The sequence below is a fragment of the Meles meles genome, chromosome 6, assembly GCF_922984935.1.
Source record: "Meles meles chromosome 6, mMelMel3.1 paternal haplotype, whole genome shotgun sequence".
NCBI classification, from domain to species: Eukaryota; Metazoa; Chordata; class Mammalia; order Carnivora; family Mustelidae; genus Meles; species Meles meles.
The window spans coordinates 148129158-148147077 of NC_060071.1; the positions used below are offsets into that span (position 1 = coordinate 148129158).

At 53.2% G+C, this 17920-nt stretch overlaps 1 protein-coding gene across 7 annotated transcripts in view; it reads left to right on the forward strand.

The window, feature by feature from the left end:
• Positions 1-17586, forward strand: part of PPP2R5C (protein phosphatase 2 regulatory subunit B'gamma) — a 122419-nt gene extending 104833 nt beyond the window's left edge. For 2 of the 7 annotated variants that reach the window (XM_046009354.1, XM_046009358.1), the window contains 6 exons: positions 792-962; positions 2015-2142; positions 3517-3618; positions 5048-5120; positions 9018-9134; positions 14703-17586. In XM_046009354.1, the coding sequence (XP_045865310.1) occupies positions 792-962; positions 2015-2142; positions 3517-3618; positions 5048-5120; positions 9018-9134; positions 14703-14834 (723 nt within the window). In that variant the 3' untranslated portion in view covers positions 14835-17586. Of the gene's footprint in view, positions 1-791; positions 963-2014; positions 2143-3516; positions 3619-5047; positions 5266-9017; positions 9135-12542; positions 12616-14702 lie in introns of those variants that run through there. The other 5 variants (XM_046009357.1, XM_046009360.1, XM_046009355.1 and 2 more) reach the window with 4 other exon arrangements.
• The last annotated feature ends 334 nt before the right edge of the window (positions 17587-17920 follow it).

A 17920-nucleotide genomic window follows, 5' to 3' on the forward strand; every position in this document is an offset into this window, starting at 1 on the left:
GCAGAAACTCCTCCTCCCTGCCGACCCGGCGAAGGAAGGTCAGGTCCGGTCCCACAGGGGAGGGAGCTGTCGCCACTGCCGGCTGAACAGGCCTCTCGGGGCCGGCGGCACAGACGCTGTCCGGCGGGATCCCAGCAGAGGCCACGCTGCCGGGCTCCCCACGGGCCAGCACGCTTCGGTGCAAGGTCCCCGCAGCCCCCGAGGTGGTTACCAGCCCAGGGTCACAGGTCACGTGTGCAGAGGGCAGTGGGACCTCAGATCCCCCAGCAGCCCCACGCAGCCTGAGCTACAACAGGATCGGCTTATTCCACATCTCCTGTTCTGACTCATCTTAGCACAGTCGGAAACACGGTGTGTGCACACGGTTTGCGGAAATACCTAGGAACGGTCAGTTTGAGAAAGAAACAGATTGTGCGTACGTGTGACCGGCAGCCTCCCCACTGACCGCTCCTGCGTGGAAACGGATACGCAGATTCCTACTTCCCGTGTCTCTCCATCGTTCTTTTTCTCTCTAAACCCTGCTGACTGCTCATTTTTTATCTTTTTTTTTTTCTGGAGGGACCAACTGCAGTGGGGTTGAGCGGAGGGAGCGGGTCACGTGTGTTAAAGCAGCGATTCTGAAGTAAATCAGATGAGATCCGGCTGATTATAAAAAGCCCACGTGCTGGTTTACGGCGCAGCTGTTCCGTCTCCACAGAAGAAAGCGTCGCCTGGTTCTGCGGCTCTGCTCGGGGGTCGCGTCCACGGAGCGCAGGCGGCGGGCGTCACACCGTGTGTTTTTTCTCCCGCAGGTGGTGATGGCACTTCTCAAATACTGGCCAAAGACTCACAGTCCAAAAGAAGTCATGTTCTTGAATGAATTAGAGGAGATCTTAGACGTGATCGAGCCGTCGGAGTTTGTGAAGATCATGGAGCCGCTCTTCCGGCAGCTGGCCAAATGCGTGTCCAGCCCCCACTTCCAGGTACGGAGGGCGGGCCGAGAGCGGCCTCGACGGGAGTCCGCATCGGCTGAGGTGACCGGCTTCGGTGCGTCGCGGCCACACTGTGCTTGTCGCGTGGGCGAAGGAAGATGGCCGGTGGTCGTACTTCGAAGTAGGATGCTAAGACGCTGACTCTGTAAAATACACTTGAGCGTCTCGGCCGCATCACTGAACCCCTGCTTCTCGCTAAGAGTAATTAGAAAAGGCTCCTCTGGAAAGCCGTCTTTGTCTTTCTGTTCCGTGTGCCCCAACGGCATCACACCTCGCTCCCCGCAGCTGAACGACGGACGCTTGGGGACAAACTGTTCGGTCCTGAGACTCCCCGTCCATAAGCACTTGTTTCTGACGCGTACACATTCCGACTTTTGTCTCCCCCCTCACCCCCCAGTTCCTGTTTGAGGGGGGCTTCAGTCACCTGCCGCTCTCCCCTCCTGGGTTCCTCATTAGCTGTTGCGGCCTCGTTCTGAGGTCGTCCCCAGGACCTTTGTTCAGCCGGTCTGCCTCCCTTGCACGTGCTGGCACGTGTCATGAGCTCACCCTGAGCAAGGCGGCCCTCCTCCTGGTGCCTTCCATGCTGCTGTCTGCCCTGGGGCCGGTCACCTCTGGGGAATTAATTCTCCCATCCTCTGTCTGCCCTGCTGGAACGTAAGCTCTGCGAGGGCGGGCGTCCCGCTTCAGCTTGTCCGCTCTGACGCCTTGGCTCTTCCCAGACCTGCGACGAAGGGAAGTGGGCAGAAGGCGGGTGGAAGGGGAGCATTTGGCCCGTGTCGCAGCCCGTGTCCTCCATGTAGACCTCGGGTCGCAGCCTAGATGTTCCTGGAAAGAGTGGAGAAGCGAGTGAGTGTGTTCTTGGTGGGTAGAAACCGTCTGCCCTTTGCAGCGGTCTCTTGGATGATGGTCTCAAGTGTGCCAAGTCTGTGGCGCTGATTGGCTATTGAGGTATAATTCATCACCTCCCCACGCAGTCATGGCGAGGGTCCTGCCGAGTGAGTGTTTCTCGTCACGGTCACCCAGTTGTGCCCTCCGTCTTGCAGGTGGCAGAGCGAGCGTTGTATTACTGGAACAACGAGTACATCATGAGCCTGATCAGCGACAACGCGGCCAAGATCCTGCCCATCATGTTTCCTTCCTTGTACCGCAACTCCAAGACCCACTGGAACAAGTAAGAAGGGGGCGCGGGGCGGGGAGGGGGCTCCATCGGTGAAGCGTCTGCCCTCGGCTCAGGTCATGGTCCTGGGGTCCTGGGATTGAGGTCCGCACCAGGCTCCCTGCTTGGTGGGAGTCTGCTTCTACCTCTCCCTGTGCCTGCCGTCCCCCCACTTGTGCGCTCTCTAATAAATAAATAAAATCTTTTTAAAAATTAAAAGGAAAAACAGGAAAGAGCTGACTGTCCACTGGGGCATTTAAAGTTCCCCATATGTCGCTGAAACTTCAATTAGGATTGAAATCCAAGTCCGAAGTATCGGTTTAAAAAGGAAACACATTAAGCACTTTGCAGAGACCTTCCCCTTGTTGTGGAGGTGAATGCAGGTGAAGTCAGCGGACCGAAAGTCCCGGGCCCCTACGAGGCATCAGCGCGCGGCTCTGGGGGTCGCTGGGGCACTCCTGGCACAGCCCCGCAGACCTCTTCATTGTATCGACTTTCAGCAGCCTTTTCTCTGCCACGTTCATCTCTTATTAACGCTCGGCAGGTGGAGCAAAGGCCGTGGAGCTCAGCCACATCCCCGAGTGCGTTTAGTACAATGCGAGAGGCAGTGGTGACTGCTGCCTGTTGCACAGAGAGCCATGTTATTAGTGTTTCCGGATACGAGTCGGGTTTTGTTATGAAGTGAGCTACGAAGTGCCCGTGAACCTACAGCAGCAGAAACAGCGGCAGGCCTGGCAGCAAGGAGGGTGGTCGCAGGCAGGAGGGGGATTTTCTGTGGCTGCTCGCAAGGCCGTGGGCTTCCCGGGCTCCGCGGCATGGCCCTGCTGCCCGTCTCGCTGCCCGTGTGGCCGTCCGCTGAGGGCAGGCGGGACGGCGTCCTCTCCAGCCTCCACTGGGTCACAGAGCTGTGCCTCCTCCCGCTCCTGGACGTCAGAGCCAGGGAGCTGAGCCTCGTGAAGCATTCCGTGGTCATGTTATTTTGTGTCTTCCAAAGCCCTGTTTTGGTTTATTAAAAAGTTTTCTACCCTTAATTAAGAGGATGAAAAGGAAACTGACATTTATAGGAAGTAAAATGTTTCCGTTATTGTCCCCTACACGTTGCCGTTTGTCTGGATTCTGTTTCTTCAAGTGTCAGTGTTTTTTATTCCGTTTCCACGGAAGGCGGCTGCTGTCAGCCAGGACAGAAAGTGAGGGGCCCCGGGGCTGGTCCAGAGCGCTCCACGGGCTCCCTGGAAGAGTGACGGGGCTTTGGTTGGAAAGCCCGAGGCGTTTGACAGGACGGCCGCAGCAGCTAGAGGACCGGGGAGCGGAGGGCTGTGGCCGAGGATGGCAGGGAGGTGCGTAGAAAATTGGAGGGTTCAGAGCCTGAACACCAGGGTCTGCTTGCAGGACGATACACGGCTTGATCTACAACGCGCTGAAGCTCTTCATGGAGATGAACCAGAAACTGTTCGACGACTGTACCCAGCAGTTCAAAGCAGAGAAACTGAAGTAAGTTGCTGCTTTCAAAAGCTACTCTTTGGAGAGTTTTTTTCCTCTTCCTCGGGCCTGAGTAAACCTCTCGGGTGGGTGGGTCCTAAAACGCTCCTCGCTTCAAAGCAAAATCTGTCCGTCTCCCTCGGAACACAAATGCACATGCTTGTTACATTCACTCGTTTGCGGAGAACATCTCTGCGCTCCCCATTATGGCCCCAGTTTAATCACTTCTGGTAAACGTGCGTGCGGCCCGGACTTTAGCTTTGCCGAGGAGCACGGAGGGGCTGGGGGCGTAGGAGCTTTTCAGGTCTATAAGGCCGAGATTTGAGTTCTGTCCCCTGAGGTCTACGTGACGGAGCATGTTCATCCCGACGCGGTTTTGCGGGCCCGTGTAGCACAGGCCTCGTCTGAAGCCTGGCCAGCGTCCTTCACGAAACCCGCGCCCAGCTCTCGCTCGGAGGAGGACGTCAGAGTCGGGTCTGGGCTCTGGGCAGGTTTTCTTATTTGCTTGTCCCTTGAAGCTGGCTCAAGAAGATAGACTTGACACAAGCGTAACTCAGGCCACGGGATACACGTAACCCCTGGTCCCGCGCGCACTTCACAGACGGCGCGTCCGTGCTGTCCCATCCGCGGGCCCCGTCGCAGGTTCTGACAGCAGGGCGGTGATACGACAAAAGCGTGGTGTGGAAAGGAAGGACAGGGACACACACATGAGGGGGACCCACTGTGCGAGGCGTGGTCTGCAGGCCGGGAGGGAGGCCGGGCACGTGCACATGGAGCCTCCCGGGCCTCCAGCTTCGTGGCCTGGGTTCCCTCGGAGCCGAGCACGGGGTTCACCTGTGCTCTCCGCCTTTCACACGGTGAGTCTCTCCGCTTTCTGAAAAGGATCTTAAAGATCACGCGGCACGTTCTCCAGATTAAAAAAAAGAAGTGAGGTGAGGTGAGGTGAAGGGATTTACGGAAGGTTGTGGGCCTCTGCTGGTGGATGCGGACGAGAACCAGGTCCGAAGACGGTTCCTTTTTCAAGCGTCCTTGTCGGGACGTCAGCCCTTAGCCTCGGTTCCCGTACGCTGTGGCATGGTCTCACCTTCCACGGCCCCATAAGCTTGTCTTCAGAGTTCTCCAGGTTCCCCCGAGGAAGCAGCGAGAGCAGGACGGTGCAGGCCTGCGGGGCTCGGACGCGTGTCCTGGGGGCCTGCGGTCTCCAGCATGTTCTCCCTGCGGCCTGCTCACTCGCTCCGTCTCTGCCTCTGAGTCTGGCTTGTTTTCCGCATCGCATGTGCCGGGTCCCGTCCCGCGGTGCTCCGCACAGTGAAGCTCGGGGAGTAAGACCAGCAGCGACAGAGGGGAGTAGGTGACCGCTCTGGTCCTGTCAGCATCGCCTCTCGCCTTCGCTTGCGCGTGACCCTGTCTCTAATACCAATGACATTTTGCTGTTTTTCAGAGAGAAGCTAAAAATGAAGGAACGAGAAGAAGCGTGGGTTAAAATAGAAAATCTAGCCAAAGCAAACCCCCAGGTACTAAAACGAGTAACGTGAAAACCTCCCGGGTGTTACTGAATGTTTTTATGAGCTGGGAACGCGGCTTCCTCGCGCGAGGGGCGGGGCCGGTCTCACTAACCGTGTATGTGGCAATGTCTGCAATAAAAGTGCTTCTCGACTTTTGTACAAGTAACTGATTTTGCCCCACAAAGTTTTTACCACAGAATTGATTTTTTTTCCCTCCGCTTTTTCCATAGGATCTAAGTCTTACCAATATACTGTGGTAAAAAGGAAACCAGGGTACAGCCTCTGTTTGGGGGCCAAGATTGCAATTTGCTTTCTCCCCACAAATGTCATAGATGCGGTCACTCAGGTGCTGTGTCCTTTCTTTTTCATATCAAAATCGTTTGAAAAAAAAAAAAAATTTGAAATAGATGAAGTGCGAAGCTGGGTAGCCTTTTTCCTAAAACCAGGTTCCTGGAGGCTGAGCCTTTAATTGTTGAAAATTGCCTGACTTCTGTCACGTCGGCCACTAACCCTTCCTCCCGACCTAGCTAGAAGCCTCCGGTGCGCTCTGGCAGGCGGGCGCACGCGGTGTGTCCCATGGAAGCTGCCAGCTGGTGCAGCGGCGCCCTGCAGAGCACCCACCTGGGGCCGGTGTGCGGGCTCCTGAGCTGTGTGGTCTTGGGTGTCGTGTCCACTGGTCCCGATGGCCCGCAGCGCTGTCCGGCAGGTGCTCCTTCTGGTTCGGGGCCAGTCTGAAAATCACAGGGGCGCGTCCCTGCCACAGGCACGGTCCCCAGGCTGTCCTCTGCCTCCCAGAAAAGACGAGACGGTACTTGGGGAGAACCACTCAGCTCCCTTTAGAATCCTAAAGGGTTCGTGCAGGTGGGCTGGATTCCAGGCCGTGCGCTCGTCCTGGGTGAGACGTGTGCACAGGTCGTTCGCGGAGTCCGTGTTGCCGGTTTTTCGGTCTGACGTCGCCTGAAAAGCGACGCACAAACAGAGGTTTATTAAACGTGTGTGTCTGATCTGTGTGACGTCTCGCTTGTAATTCCCTCAAGAAAACCACGTTCAGGAGACTTAAGCCTTCGGAAACTGGAATGACTTTCTTAAGTGAGGTCCCGGGCCCCGCGTAGAACCACCCAGCAGCGTCCCCTTCACAGCCTCTGTTCTGTGCTCTTCACGGAAATGCTGTTGTGAGGCGACCGTGAACCCATGCGTGCCCCGTGCAGGCAGACAGCTCCGGGCATCTGCTGTAAGGAACAGAGCGTGTGGTTAAAATACTGACATTTGTTTTTAAGACACAGGAAAAGCGGGAATCTGGGGCAGGTGGAGGCGGGCGGGCCTGCCTGACAGCCACGTGCAGGGGGCCAGCGGGGACCCCACCCCCCGCACCCGCCACCTCGACACCCTGAGACGCGTGAACCGTGCACAAGTCAGAGAGCCCGCTTCTATTTGTCTTACCGAGAATATAGAAATGATCTCATGGAAACCCGCACGAAGCCTTCCTGCCACAAACGGGAAGAGCTGGTGGGTTGTGTAACCAGCTCGGCCTGGTTTTCGCTGCTGTGCGGTAACAGGTGTCCCTTCTGAAATAGACACTGTTCTCGTCTCCCTTTTTCTGAGCTGCTCCTGAGTTTCTCTTACACGACGTTTTTACTCCTCTGGGCTGCTCCCTGCGGCGTCCCGGGCAGGCCCTGCCTGCGCTCGCCAGGCGCTGTGGTGACCGTGATGTTCAGGGCGCCGGGCTGACCGTCTCCTTGTTGAACCCGTGTGAGTCACCCCCGTGAGTCCCGTCTGCATCCACAGTCCCCGGTGCCATGTCCCCCAAGGAAAATACTGCCTGGGCTAGTGATGTCTCAGAGCTGGAAGCAAGGCCTTGGGACTTGGTCTTCACTCGAGAGAGGGAATCTTTTCCAAACCCCAGTCACTGTGTGCCCTTTGTCACAACGACGCAGGATGCAGAGAGCTGTGTGGACTACAGCGTGTTTGTTTCCATCCTGAGGACAGTGGGGTCTTCGAGCATGGCCTCGGGTCTGCCTTCTTGAGGTATGAGTTCATTGCTTCTTCTGCAAGGGCGCCCCCTGAGCGCTCTCTGGCAGTCTCCCCGAGGCTCCCCTGCTCAGATCGGACGTGCGCCGTCCATCCTGCGAGGCTCAGAGAGTCGGCGGAGCCTCCCGAATTTGCGGTTGCGTTTGTCGTGGCCGTTGTGGCGGTTCCGCTGGAGTTGTTGAATACCGTGCGTGGTTTCATTTGTTTGAGTCATGGGATACTGAGGCTTTCTCCCATGAATGTGTTTTCCTAGCCCACCCAAGAGGCGGGGGAGCAGTTTAGTGCTCGCTTCTCCCTGAGTTTGGTCGGAATTGTGTGACGTGAAGACGGGCGCTTCTGTGAACCTTGGCTGACGCCTCGGGCCCGGGGCGCGGGGCCCGGCTGACCACTTTCCCTTGAGAGGTGGGCGTCTCTGGGTGACGTGTGTGTTCCTTGACCCTGCTGTGGACTCCAGCCTCGACAGACGGTTTTATCCCTAGTAAGAATCCTCTCCTGCTGGGGCCTGCTCTGTGGCCCTTTCTTGGCTGTACCATTTTGTAACATTCTGGTTCTTTCTTTTTTTCGCCCTGAGCCCCAGCAAGGACTGGGAGCCACGTGCCGCTCTCAGCATGGGCACGATGAGTCCTGCACTTAGCTGTGCTTCTGGGAGCCCCTGGGGACGCGGCACCGAGGAGACAGCCGCTTCCCTCAGCAGATGGGCACCAGCTGGGTGTCCTGAATTGTGGAACCTTCCCGAGATACAAAGATGAGAACAGGACACCACTCCGAGGGGCTCAGGGATCCATGAGGGGAGCCAGATGGAGGCAGAGAGAATGCCTTCAGATGGCCAGATTGTAACACACACGGGGACGTGCTGGAGAGGAAGGCGGGCAGGAGGTCTGCTTCCTGCCTCTACCTGGGACACAGAAAGCCACACTGGGGTGGCCACAGTCACGGTGTCCCCAGCAAGAGGGCTAAACCGCTCGCAGGGGAAGTCTCAGCCACCCAGTCTAGATCCAGGGGAGGTCCTCAAGGCACAGAGGACGGAAGCCGGGTTGTTGAGCACAGGTGGACTGTTGGTGAAGAAGGAGGGGGCTGGGTGTGGTCTGTGCTTGGGAGCAGCTGGAGAGGGGACAGATGTGGGTGTTTAGCCCAGAGAACAGGTGCAGGTCTTAGAGTCCTGAAGAGCAAAGTGGCCTCGTCGTACTTGGATTTCAGAAAGTTCTTTCTGGCAGCAACACGTCTGGTGCCTAGAAGGGGTGGCACCCAGGCGCTCTCGCGTGTGTGGCCGTAGTGGCGTGGACGGGAGTGGCAGGTGCCTGGGCGCCCAGTGGCGTGGGAAGGAGGAAGCCGACCGAGCCGAGGCTCCACGGCCATGGGATTGCAGTCCCTAGCCCAGCTTTTGGGCAGAAGCGAGTCGCAGAGTTTGGCTAGAGGGCTGAGACACGGGGTGTGTGGACGAAGGGATGGATAACAGCTCCAGGGAGTTAGAGCGCGGGGGCAGGAGAGAGGTCGGCAGGTGCGCAGCCTGGGCAGGGAGGGGAGGCTGTGGGCACGAAGAGCAGGCCAGGGGGGTGCGTGCAACAGGCGCCAAGTGAGGCTGCCCGGCGGGCGCCACCCCACCGTCCCTCGTCCCTCGGGCCCCAGGGACCAGGGGAGCCTTGGAGGGGAGGCTGTAGCCGATGTCCCAGTCCCACCCAGTGCCACTGGGCCTGGAAGAGTAGACATGGGCTGGTTTCCGAGGCTCCGCGGGCACAGGCTGGTTTAACGGCCACCTGACAGGCTGCAGGAGAGGGCCCGGGGGCGGGGGGCGCCGGAGGGAAGACTTGTCCCCGCCAGGACGCGAGCCTTGCAGCCGGGACCCGCGCCCAGAGAGTGACTGCGCGCTTTGCATTGCAGTACGCAGTGTATAGTCAAGCGAGCACCGTGACCGTTCCGGTTGCAATGGAGACAGACGGGCCTTTATTGGAAGATGTGCAGATGCTGAGAAAGGCCGCGAACGAAGAGGCTCGCCAGGTAATGCGCAGAGAGCGAAGCCGGGGCGTTCCCGTGGCGGGCTTGCCCGAGCCCCAGCACCGGAGCCCCGCAGGAGGGACGCGCTCTCTGTTGCCGCCTCTTGGGCGGGCTCCCCCTCAGGACCAGGTCCCGGTCAGCTCACGGGAGGTACCTTGTCTGCACCTCAGGGAGCAAACGACTAGAAATCGCTGAGTCTCGAGGCTGCGCCTGAGATGTGAGTCTTCATTCCCACCAGTACCGGTCTCAGCTCCTGACCATCCCTGGAGCGTGAAGCCAAAGGCTTCGCAGAGTGGGAAGTGGCGTCTTTCCACCGTCTTCCCCATTGAGCCTCCTGCTCGGGCTCTGGCCCAGGAACGTCCCCGATCGGCCCCGATCGGCCACCCATGGCAGCCCTGGGGCCAAGCCCCGTCTCCCTCCCCGACAGCAGAACGGCACTGCCTGGAGGGAAGGGGCCGGAGCTGGGGCCTTGTCGGGGTGACTCCTGTGCTCAGGTGGTTTGTTCCCACCGTGGTGGGGGTACGTGTTCAGACCCCCGCCCATCCAGAGACCGACCCGCATTATCGAGCTGGGAACACGCATACAGTTGGGCTTTAAAGAGGGCAGGTGTCCCGCCTGTGCGTGAGGAGCCGGTCCTGGCCGTGTTTCTCCGGGGGGCAGGGGCCTTCCCGACTCTGGAACCTTGAGAGTCCCTGACGACTCCCAGCGCTAAGATTCCGAAGGGCCCGAGGTCAGAGTGGCTGGACGCAGGCGGAGGAGTACCGAAGCCCGTGTCGTTCACAACTCGCTTGAGCCGAGGTTTTAACTCAGGCAAATTTCACTCCCCACTTGATCAGACGGGACGGGGCGTCCGTGAGAGCACAGGCCCGCCACGGCCCGGACCACGCTGTCCTGACTCGGGGCCGTGAGCCCCGTGGGGCTGCTGAGCCTCACAGCGTGGCCGTCTGCACTGAGCTGCGCTGACCGCCCAGAGCACAGGAACCCCCAGGCTCGACAGGAGGAAGCAAACGCAAAAGCATCTCGTTCGTAATTTTTTACTCTTGCTCGTATGTTGAAATGACAGCATTTTGGATATATTGGGTTAAATTTTAAAACGCTATTAAAATTCATTTCACCTATTGCTTTTTACTTTTTTAACATGGCTACTAGGGAATTTGGAGTTCCGTACTTGGAACATGTTTTGTTTTGTTTTTTTCCCAACCGGACGGCATCAGTCCAGACTCGTTTTGCACGGGGCTGCCCAGAGAGGCGGCTGCAGTGACCACACGTGCATGCCCCTTCCTGCCCAGCCAGCTCCCTGCCTTAGCAGAAGATCAAAACCAGTACCAGAAATACGGCGGGGAAACTCCGTACACGCCTAGTGGATGTCAGTGACTTATTTTGACTTCGTTCAGTGGGAGTCCATAACTGTTAACAGTGAACAGATACAATAAAAAAAAATCTCAAAAATCCCCATTTTTCTCTCTCCTCCCTATGGGGACATTCATTCTCCTGCTTCACTTTTTTTTTAACTGGAAGAGGAATTTGAGGTCATTTTATAAATTGCCATTTTGATTTTGAGGCTTCAAGTGTACTAAAGACATGAGAGCTCGCCCAGTGCTTTCAGACACAGATATCAAAGCAGCGCCCCTTGTACCAGGAGCCTGCCCTGGAATCCGGGACATTAGAGGGTTTTTTGGTTGTGTTGTGTGTTTTGTTTAAAGATTTTATTATTTATTAATTAAGATTTTATTTATTTATTTATTATTGAGAGAGAGGGCATGAGAGGGGAGAGGTCAGAGGGAGAAGCAGACTCCCCACGGAACTGGGAGCCCGATGCAGGACCCTCGGATCATGACCTGAGCTGAAGGCAGACACTTAATGACTGACCCACCCAGGTGCCCCACCACCTTAGTTTTTAAGTCATGTAGACCTTTCAGCAATGGACAGGAAACTGATGGTTTATAAGCCAGTTCTGACACATTAATTATTTGGGGTTTGGAAGTTTGGGGAGGGTTTAGTCCATCCTTTGGCGATTGCAGGTCATAATGCTAGGAAAAGAATGGCCTATGTCCAAAATGTAAAGAACATGTAAATTATGGTCTTATTTATGATTCCTCTATGATGAATCAAGTATTTATTTAATCCAGAAGGCAAATCCAAATAGCATTCTCATCGTGAGTGGGAAACGGCCCTGGTCGATCCGTCCCGCGCCCTCAGCGGTGTGTGTCCTTCCCCGTAACGGGAAAGGATCGGTCTCTACTCATGCACCCCCGTGGTTCTGACTGACACGAGGCAGACAGGTGGTTCCTGGAGGACTCTTGTAGCGTGTGTGTTTCTGCGACTCTTGCGAGGTGATGAAACTAACTTTTCTGCATAACTACTTCTTAGATCTCTACGATCACACTCCTGAGTTGAAGACTCAATGGCATTAAAACACCCGTTGTCAGGGGCGCCTGGGTGGCTCCGTGGGTTAAGCCTCTGCCTTCGGCTCAGGGTCCTGGGATCAAGCCTCGCATGGGGCTCTCTGCTCAGCGGGGAGCCTGCTTCCTCCTCTCCCTCTTCCTGCCTCTCTGCCTACTTGTGATCTCTCTGTCAAATAAATAAATAAAAATCTTTAAAAAAAAAAAAAACAAAAACCCGTTCTCCCCAAATTAATGTGATCTCAATCAGAACCCCAGCATACTTTCTTTTTTAATGACATATGGATTCTAATATCCACATGGCAGCACAAAGGACCCAGAATAGCCAAACAACTTTGAAAAAGAAAAGAACTGGAAGACTAATACTATCTGATTTTAGGACTTGCTCTGGATTTTTGTGAGTCCGTTGACTCCCGCCCCATTTCAAGCCAACTCGGTGAAGCTCCTTCTAGTGCAGTCTCGTCGGTATAGTATTTGATAGAATATTTGATAGAATAGAATATTTAATAGACTCTCCTGAATTTGAAAAATGTTGGAGTCCTGTATCCTGAAAATCTCAAAACACCGTTGTTAAAGCAAAGAGAAAAATACCTCCATGCAGGAGAACTTTATGTGCACGGTTTGGAGACCAAATCACATAAAAAGTTATACCTAAAAATTAAAGTCTTAGTATTTTCAGGGCCCTTTTAATTTTATCTCTGGCTAATTTAATTTTCCCAAAATAATTCCACATTTCTTTAAAATGACTTGAATGTTGGCCAGGATGGGACACATGGGAGAGGTAAATGGCAGAGGAGGGGAGGAAGTGGGATGCGGTTGGTTGGAATTCTGTGGAGAAATTAGGCACTGACCTGTCAGAACCATAATTTGCATTTTTATTTTGGGGGAGGGGGATAGGGAGGAGCTTGTCTAACCCTCCCTGGAACATCCAAAGAGAAGTAGTAAATTTCATGTGAATGACATTTATACCGGAGACGTTTAAAATGTTAACAATTCTCATTTTTAACAGTCGGTCGGGAGAAAAGCAGTGTCAAGCACGCAGATAAGGAAGGTGTAGAGAGACGGAAAGGTGGGAAGTGAAGGTACTCCTTACTCCATACATAGAGTGTGTTTAAGGCTTGTATGCTTAGGACAAGACTTGGCAAATAATGCTGTGTACGTGAAGTACTTTCCCTTTCCTCCCTGTCATTCCAGCTGCTGACGGTAAAGACAGGTCTGGTCCCTTGAGACATTTGGGGGGGTCAGCTCTGTCCTCAGCTGCGTAGTAAAAATGTGCACGATTATGGTTGCGCCCCCCCCCCCCGTGTCCTGCTCCCACTTGCTGTATGGAAACTCGAGCCTCATAGATCTGCCCACACGCGCCCCCCCCCCCCCCCGCCACAGCCTGCCCCCTCGGGGTGACCGTGCACACGCCCTGTCGTCCTTCCCCGCCTGCTGTCTTTCTGATCTTTCTCCTCTTGTCACGCCCTGCCTGACACCCCAGTCCGAGATGCCCGCGCAGGAAGCCCAGCACGTCCGGCCCACTGTCCTCGCAGACGTGCCCAGGTCCTGTGTGTTCTCTGCATTTGCACTTCTGGTTCCAGTTCCCTGGTTTCGACCGCGGCCTTTTTCTGCTCACGTGTTTCTTCTCTTCGGAATGCCTGTTTCAGCGGGGGTGAACTATACTGAGTCTGTAAAAGTCTGGGTTTAGCTTGGCTTCGCTTGGCTTTGTTTTCAGGGTAGAATTGTTCCCTCTTGGGTTCCTTGTGGGCCAAAAGCAAACACACCCGGCGCTGGGCCCCTCACAGCCCCCGACGGGGCCAGCACTAATCTCCAGGGGCAAAAAGCCAAACTCCCGCCTTTCCCATAAATGAGTGTGAATATTCACATCACGTTTCTAGAAATATTCCCAGAACGTCACACAAGGCTCTTTCTAAACCTTGATGTCCCTGCCTTTTCCACGGATAAATCTGCAAAGAACCCTGAGAAATACTTAGCTCTGCAAAAACGTGAACTTTCCACGTTTGGCTTCTGTGGGTTCTGGAATTGTTTCTAAAAGCCAGGAGAAGTGTACTTTATGCGGAGGTTAGATATCCCCAGACTCTGAGATGTGGCTGTGGTTTTGTCCCTTTTGTTGTCAGATGATTGACTTGAAATGAATTTTCTCTGATAAAGCTTTTGGTCACTACCATGGAGGTCAATACGTTCTCTTTAAAGTCTGTCTTCTTGTCGATGGAGAGGCCAAGCAGAAGCGCTTGCTTCTGGCTGAAGTGGAGAGCTAATTGGCAGTCCTCCGGTGCCTACACTGTGTGCAGATGATTTCCGTGGCTTGTCTTGTTTCAGAAATACTGGTACGGATGCCCTGGCCCTGCCCCAAAACCGACTGACTGGTCCACCTGTTACTTACGGGAACGGGTGCCTTCGGTATAAACACCCTGTATCAGCACCCCCCACCCCGCTTCCCTAGCAGACACAGTGCTCTAAATCCTTGTGCAAAACTAGGATTCTTTTTTTTTTTCTTTTTTTTTCTTTTTTTTAAAATAAAACCACAATGTCCTAAACTTCAGGAAGACAATGTTGTGGAGGAGGGAATCTTTTATTTCTTATTCTTAATACTAGGAAATTTTATGTGCTTAATTAAGTACCGTTTTTTTTGAAGTTCTAGCGGGTTTGTGCCCCGAAGTGACCCACATAATGCCTCGTGCTCTAAGGACCTTTTTTTCAAATTGAATAGACGTTTTGGACCTTTTCTTTAAATCCAGTTTCAGTGTGGTTTTCATTCATTCTTTTTTTACTTCCCTCCAGAGGAAATTTCCACTTTCCGAACGGCTTCTGTAATGGCCACGGCCACAAAGATGCCTTCAGTAGCATTCACTGCAATGGGGTTTGCTATTGAGGACATTTCCTAGAACTGGTGAACTTGCAAAAAACAGAGGTACCGAGTACTGGGTACGAACTACACTTTTCTAGGAACCCAAACTGCTGTGTTTTGTGCACACCGCCCTTCCCACTAGCCGCTAGGCCACTGCCGGCGGCCGCGCCCAGTTTGGGGCGCGTGTTCCTCTGTGGGCCTTAGAATGTGGGTGCTGGGCACCCGGCTCACGGCTGCCCTTTGACTTAGCATGCAGACATGAGCTCTGTCCTCCAACGGCTTCACTCGTAGCCAACGCCGCTGCCTTTGTAATTCCAGGCACAGAAAGATCTGAAGAAGGACCGGCCTGTCGTGCGCCGCAAGTCCGAGCTGCCTCAGGACCGCCACACCAAGAACGCCTTGGAGGCTCACTGCAGAGCTGACGAGCTGGTCTCCCAGGACGGGCGCTAGCCCCCCGGAGGACCGCTGCGGCCTGGGGGTGCCTGTTCTTTCCCGGATTCTGTAGAAAAGTACATCCTTTTTGTGCCATACAAATCAGTTACACTCAGAGTCAGAGCTTTCTTCGACCCCGTTCTGTAGGCAATAATGCACTTCTGCCTCAGCTCGAGATTAGGAGTTCAAACAATGGTGGCTTCTCGGGTGGGTCGGCAGAGCCGAGGGCTGCCGGCTGCGTCCCCCGCGAGTGGGCCCAGCCCCAGCGCAGCCCCCGTAAGACTGTTTCCCCAAAATCAGAGCTAAGGAGAGCACCCTGGTCATCCTCTTCACGTTCTACCCAGCCAGAATTCGTGATCCTTTATACAAGTGGTTCTATGGTAATATCACTGTCCTGCAAATCAAAGGAACACTTTAAAAAAGTATTACCTGTTTCTGAAGACTTTACAGACCTTTTCCGCTGTTTCTCCGTGGTTGTTAGCCAGCAGCTTCTCTCTCTCTCTCTCTCTCTCCTCCTCTCTTTCTTTTTCTTCCTTTCTTTTTATCTCACTGAGATGGCTATTTGCTGCCCTCGTTCTAACATGACTTACTGAGGAAAGTGACCTGACCATCCTCGGCCGCCGTGTTCCCAGATGGTGTCTCTTTCCTTGGCTGGGAGACATCTGTACGCTGTCACTTGTGTGAACCCGGAAAGCCGTACTTCCAAGCCCGGGGCCCGGCACCAGGGGCCCCAGGAGTTAAGCTCACAGGAGAAACTTACCTTAAAAGAGAGCTTTCTCTGCCTACCTTGACTGGCATTGGAATTTTCAAATGATGTGTCCCCCCCCCCTTTTTTTTTTTGGTTTGTTTGCAGACTTTTTTATTTTCTCTAAACATTGTTGCCCTTTCACAAGGCTCTAGAATTGATCAAGTCATCATCTCTGAGAATCCATTTTCTACACTTTATAGAAGGTCAGAGCGAGATCATCTTGAGTCGGGCCAGATCTTGGCCCGTCACGAGCTGCAGCCTGCCTCTGGGCGGAAAGTAACAAGAGTGCCCCGGTCCATGCAGGGCGCCGCCCTGGTGTCCCCTGGCTGCCAGGACATGGTCCCCAGGCGCCAGCGGGCGGCGGCGGCGACGCGAGGGCTTACTGTGACCCTGTCGGGGTGAACAGAGCACACATTAGAAACACCTCATGAGGGAAATACAGCGTCTGAGTCCCCACTGGTCTTCAAAGGCTGCTGTTAAGTTTCACGGACTTCCTTGCATGTGTCGAGCTTTTCGTTTGGAATGGAATAGCACGAGGAGAAAAACCGCTACCCTTAGTTCTTTGTCCGCTCTGTATCTCTCTCAGGGTGACCTGTGTTTTGACTTATTTATCCCACTTGAGAGCTGTTGGAGACGCGTCCTGCTATTCTGAACAAATGACTCCAGTTTCTCTTGTCTCTGGCATAAGACGAGATTAAGTTCATGTTAAATGTCTTGATGCATAAAAAGATAAAACATGGCTTCTTTTATTTTAATCGAGGTCTCGGGTGTCCACGGAAACATTGTGGAAAGCAGACACGGTCCCCCGGCCGTGGTGCCTGCTGCCCCCGCTGTCACTTAGGTCCACACATGATGTTGATTTCCTTGTGTCCCTGGAGGAAGGTCGTGGGGGGTGGGGGGGGTCTGGGCTAGGAGCCAATTCAAGTACTAACTAAAACGATTGCCCCAGCTGAAAGTGGAAAAGGCCACTTTTCGAGAAGAAACACTTCCTGAGAAACTTGACAAGTAATCTATCCATTTTACCATTATGAAATCTGTAATTTAAAAAAAGTTTAGATGCCTTTTCCTTTTGAAGGAAAAAGGGTGCTTTTTATTGTATAAAGCAGCGTCTTCTGTATTTTGATATACCATTGTTTGAACTTCCGTCTTTAGCTGATAGATTCTCAGATATCCTTGATTTTGGATGTTCAGTATGTGTGTGAGAGAGGGTTCTAGGAAGACTCTCTCCTGCCCTAGGTAAAAAGCAAAATATCCACGATTTGGGTGACTGTATAAAGCTCAGCCTGTAAGAACACCTTTTTGTCTAGGTTTTATTTCTGCTCTTTATTGAAGACAAACATTCACCAAAAAGGGGGGGGGGGAGTTTTGAGAGAGACTAATTTTCTTTGACAAGACTATTATTTAATATTTTGGCCTATTAAAGTTTTCCTAGTTAGTACTCAGATTCCCTGTGCTAATTGTTCAACTTATATATTATTATATAGATACACTGTTTATTCTGTACCAAACTGATTTCAAAAAGTACTACATTGAAAATAAACCGGTGACTGTTTTTCTTCATAAAGTTCTGCGTTCGGCATCTTCACTCTTTCCAAAATGTATCTGTACATCAGAAATGTCACTATTCCGAGTGTCTTTTTAGTGTGGCTTTAGTACGGCTTCCTTTTAATATTGTACATACATTGTATCTTTGTTTTATGGTAACAATAAAAATGTAGACTTCATATTTTGTACAAAATGTCCTATGTACAGAATAAAAAAAGTTCATAGAAACAGCAAAAATAGGTAAGTGGCACAATTATTTTTCTTTGGAGGATATCTGTAACTTTACGCTTTAGTGAAATGTTAAGTACCTACATATTTTTTAACATTTTGTAATTCAAGACTTTTTGTTCTGACATTGTTTATGAAGAGAAAACTTCATACACGTGCCATTTAATATGCTCTTTTATCCAATTTAAAAAAAAAAAACCTCTAAAAATGGTGTATTATATGGACTAAATAAAGAACATGTGAATTTTATTGCTCATCATGAAACTAAATTTAGCCATGGAGTCAGGCCAGCCGGGCCTGGCGGGTTAGCAGGCCTCCCCTTCGGGCAAGAGGGCAGCCTCGCTGCGGCCGCCAACCGGGAGACGGGGAGCCGAGGCCCCGGCCCAGCTTCCCCGGCTCGCTCCGTGAGTTCGTGGCTCACCTCCCTCGGGGAAAAAAGTAGAGGTACCTTCTCCGCCCCCACTCATCTTTGAGGAGGCAAACGTGAGTCAGAGCACAATTTATAGAAATGGAATTATCTGAGCCCGAATCACGATGCTTAAAATGATTCTTGAAAAGAAACCGGTGTCTTGCAGACAGAGTA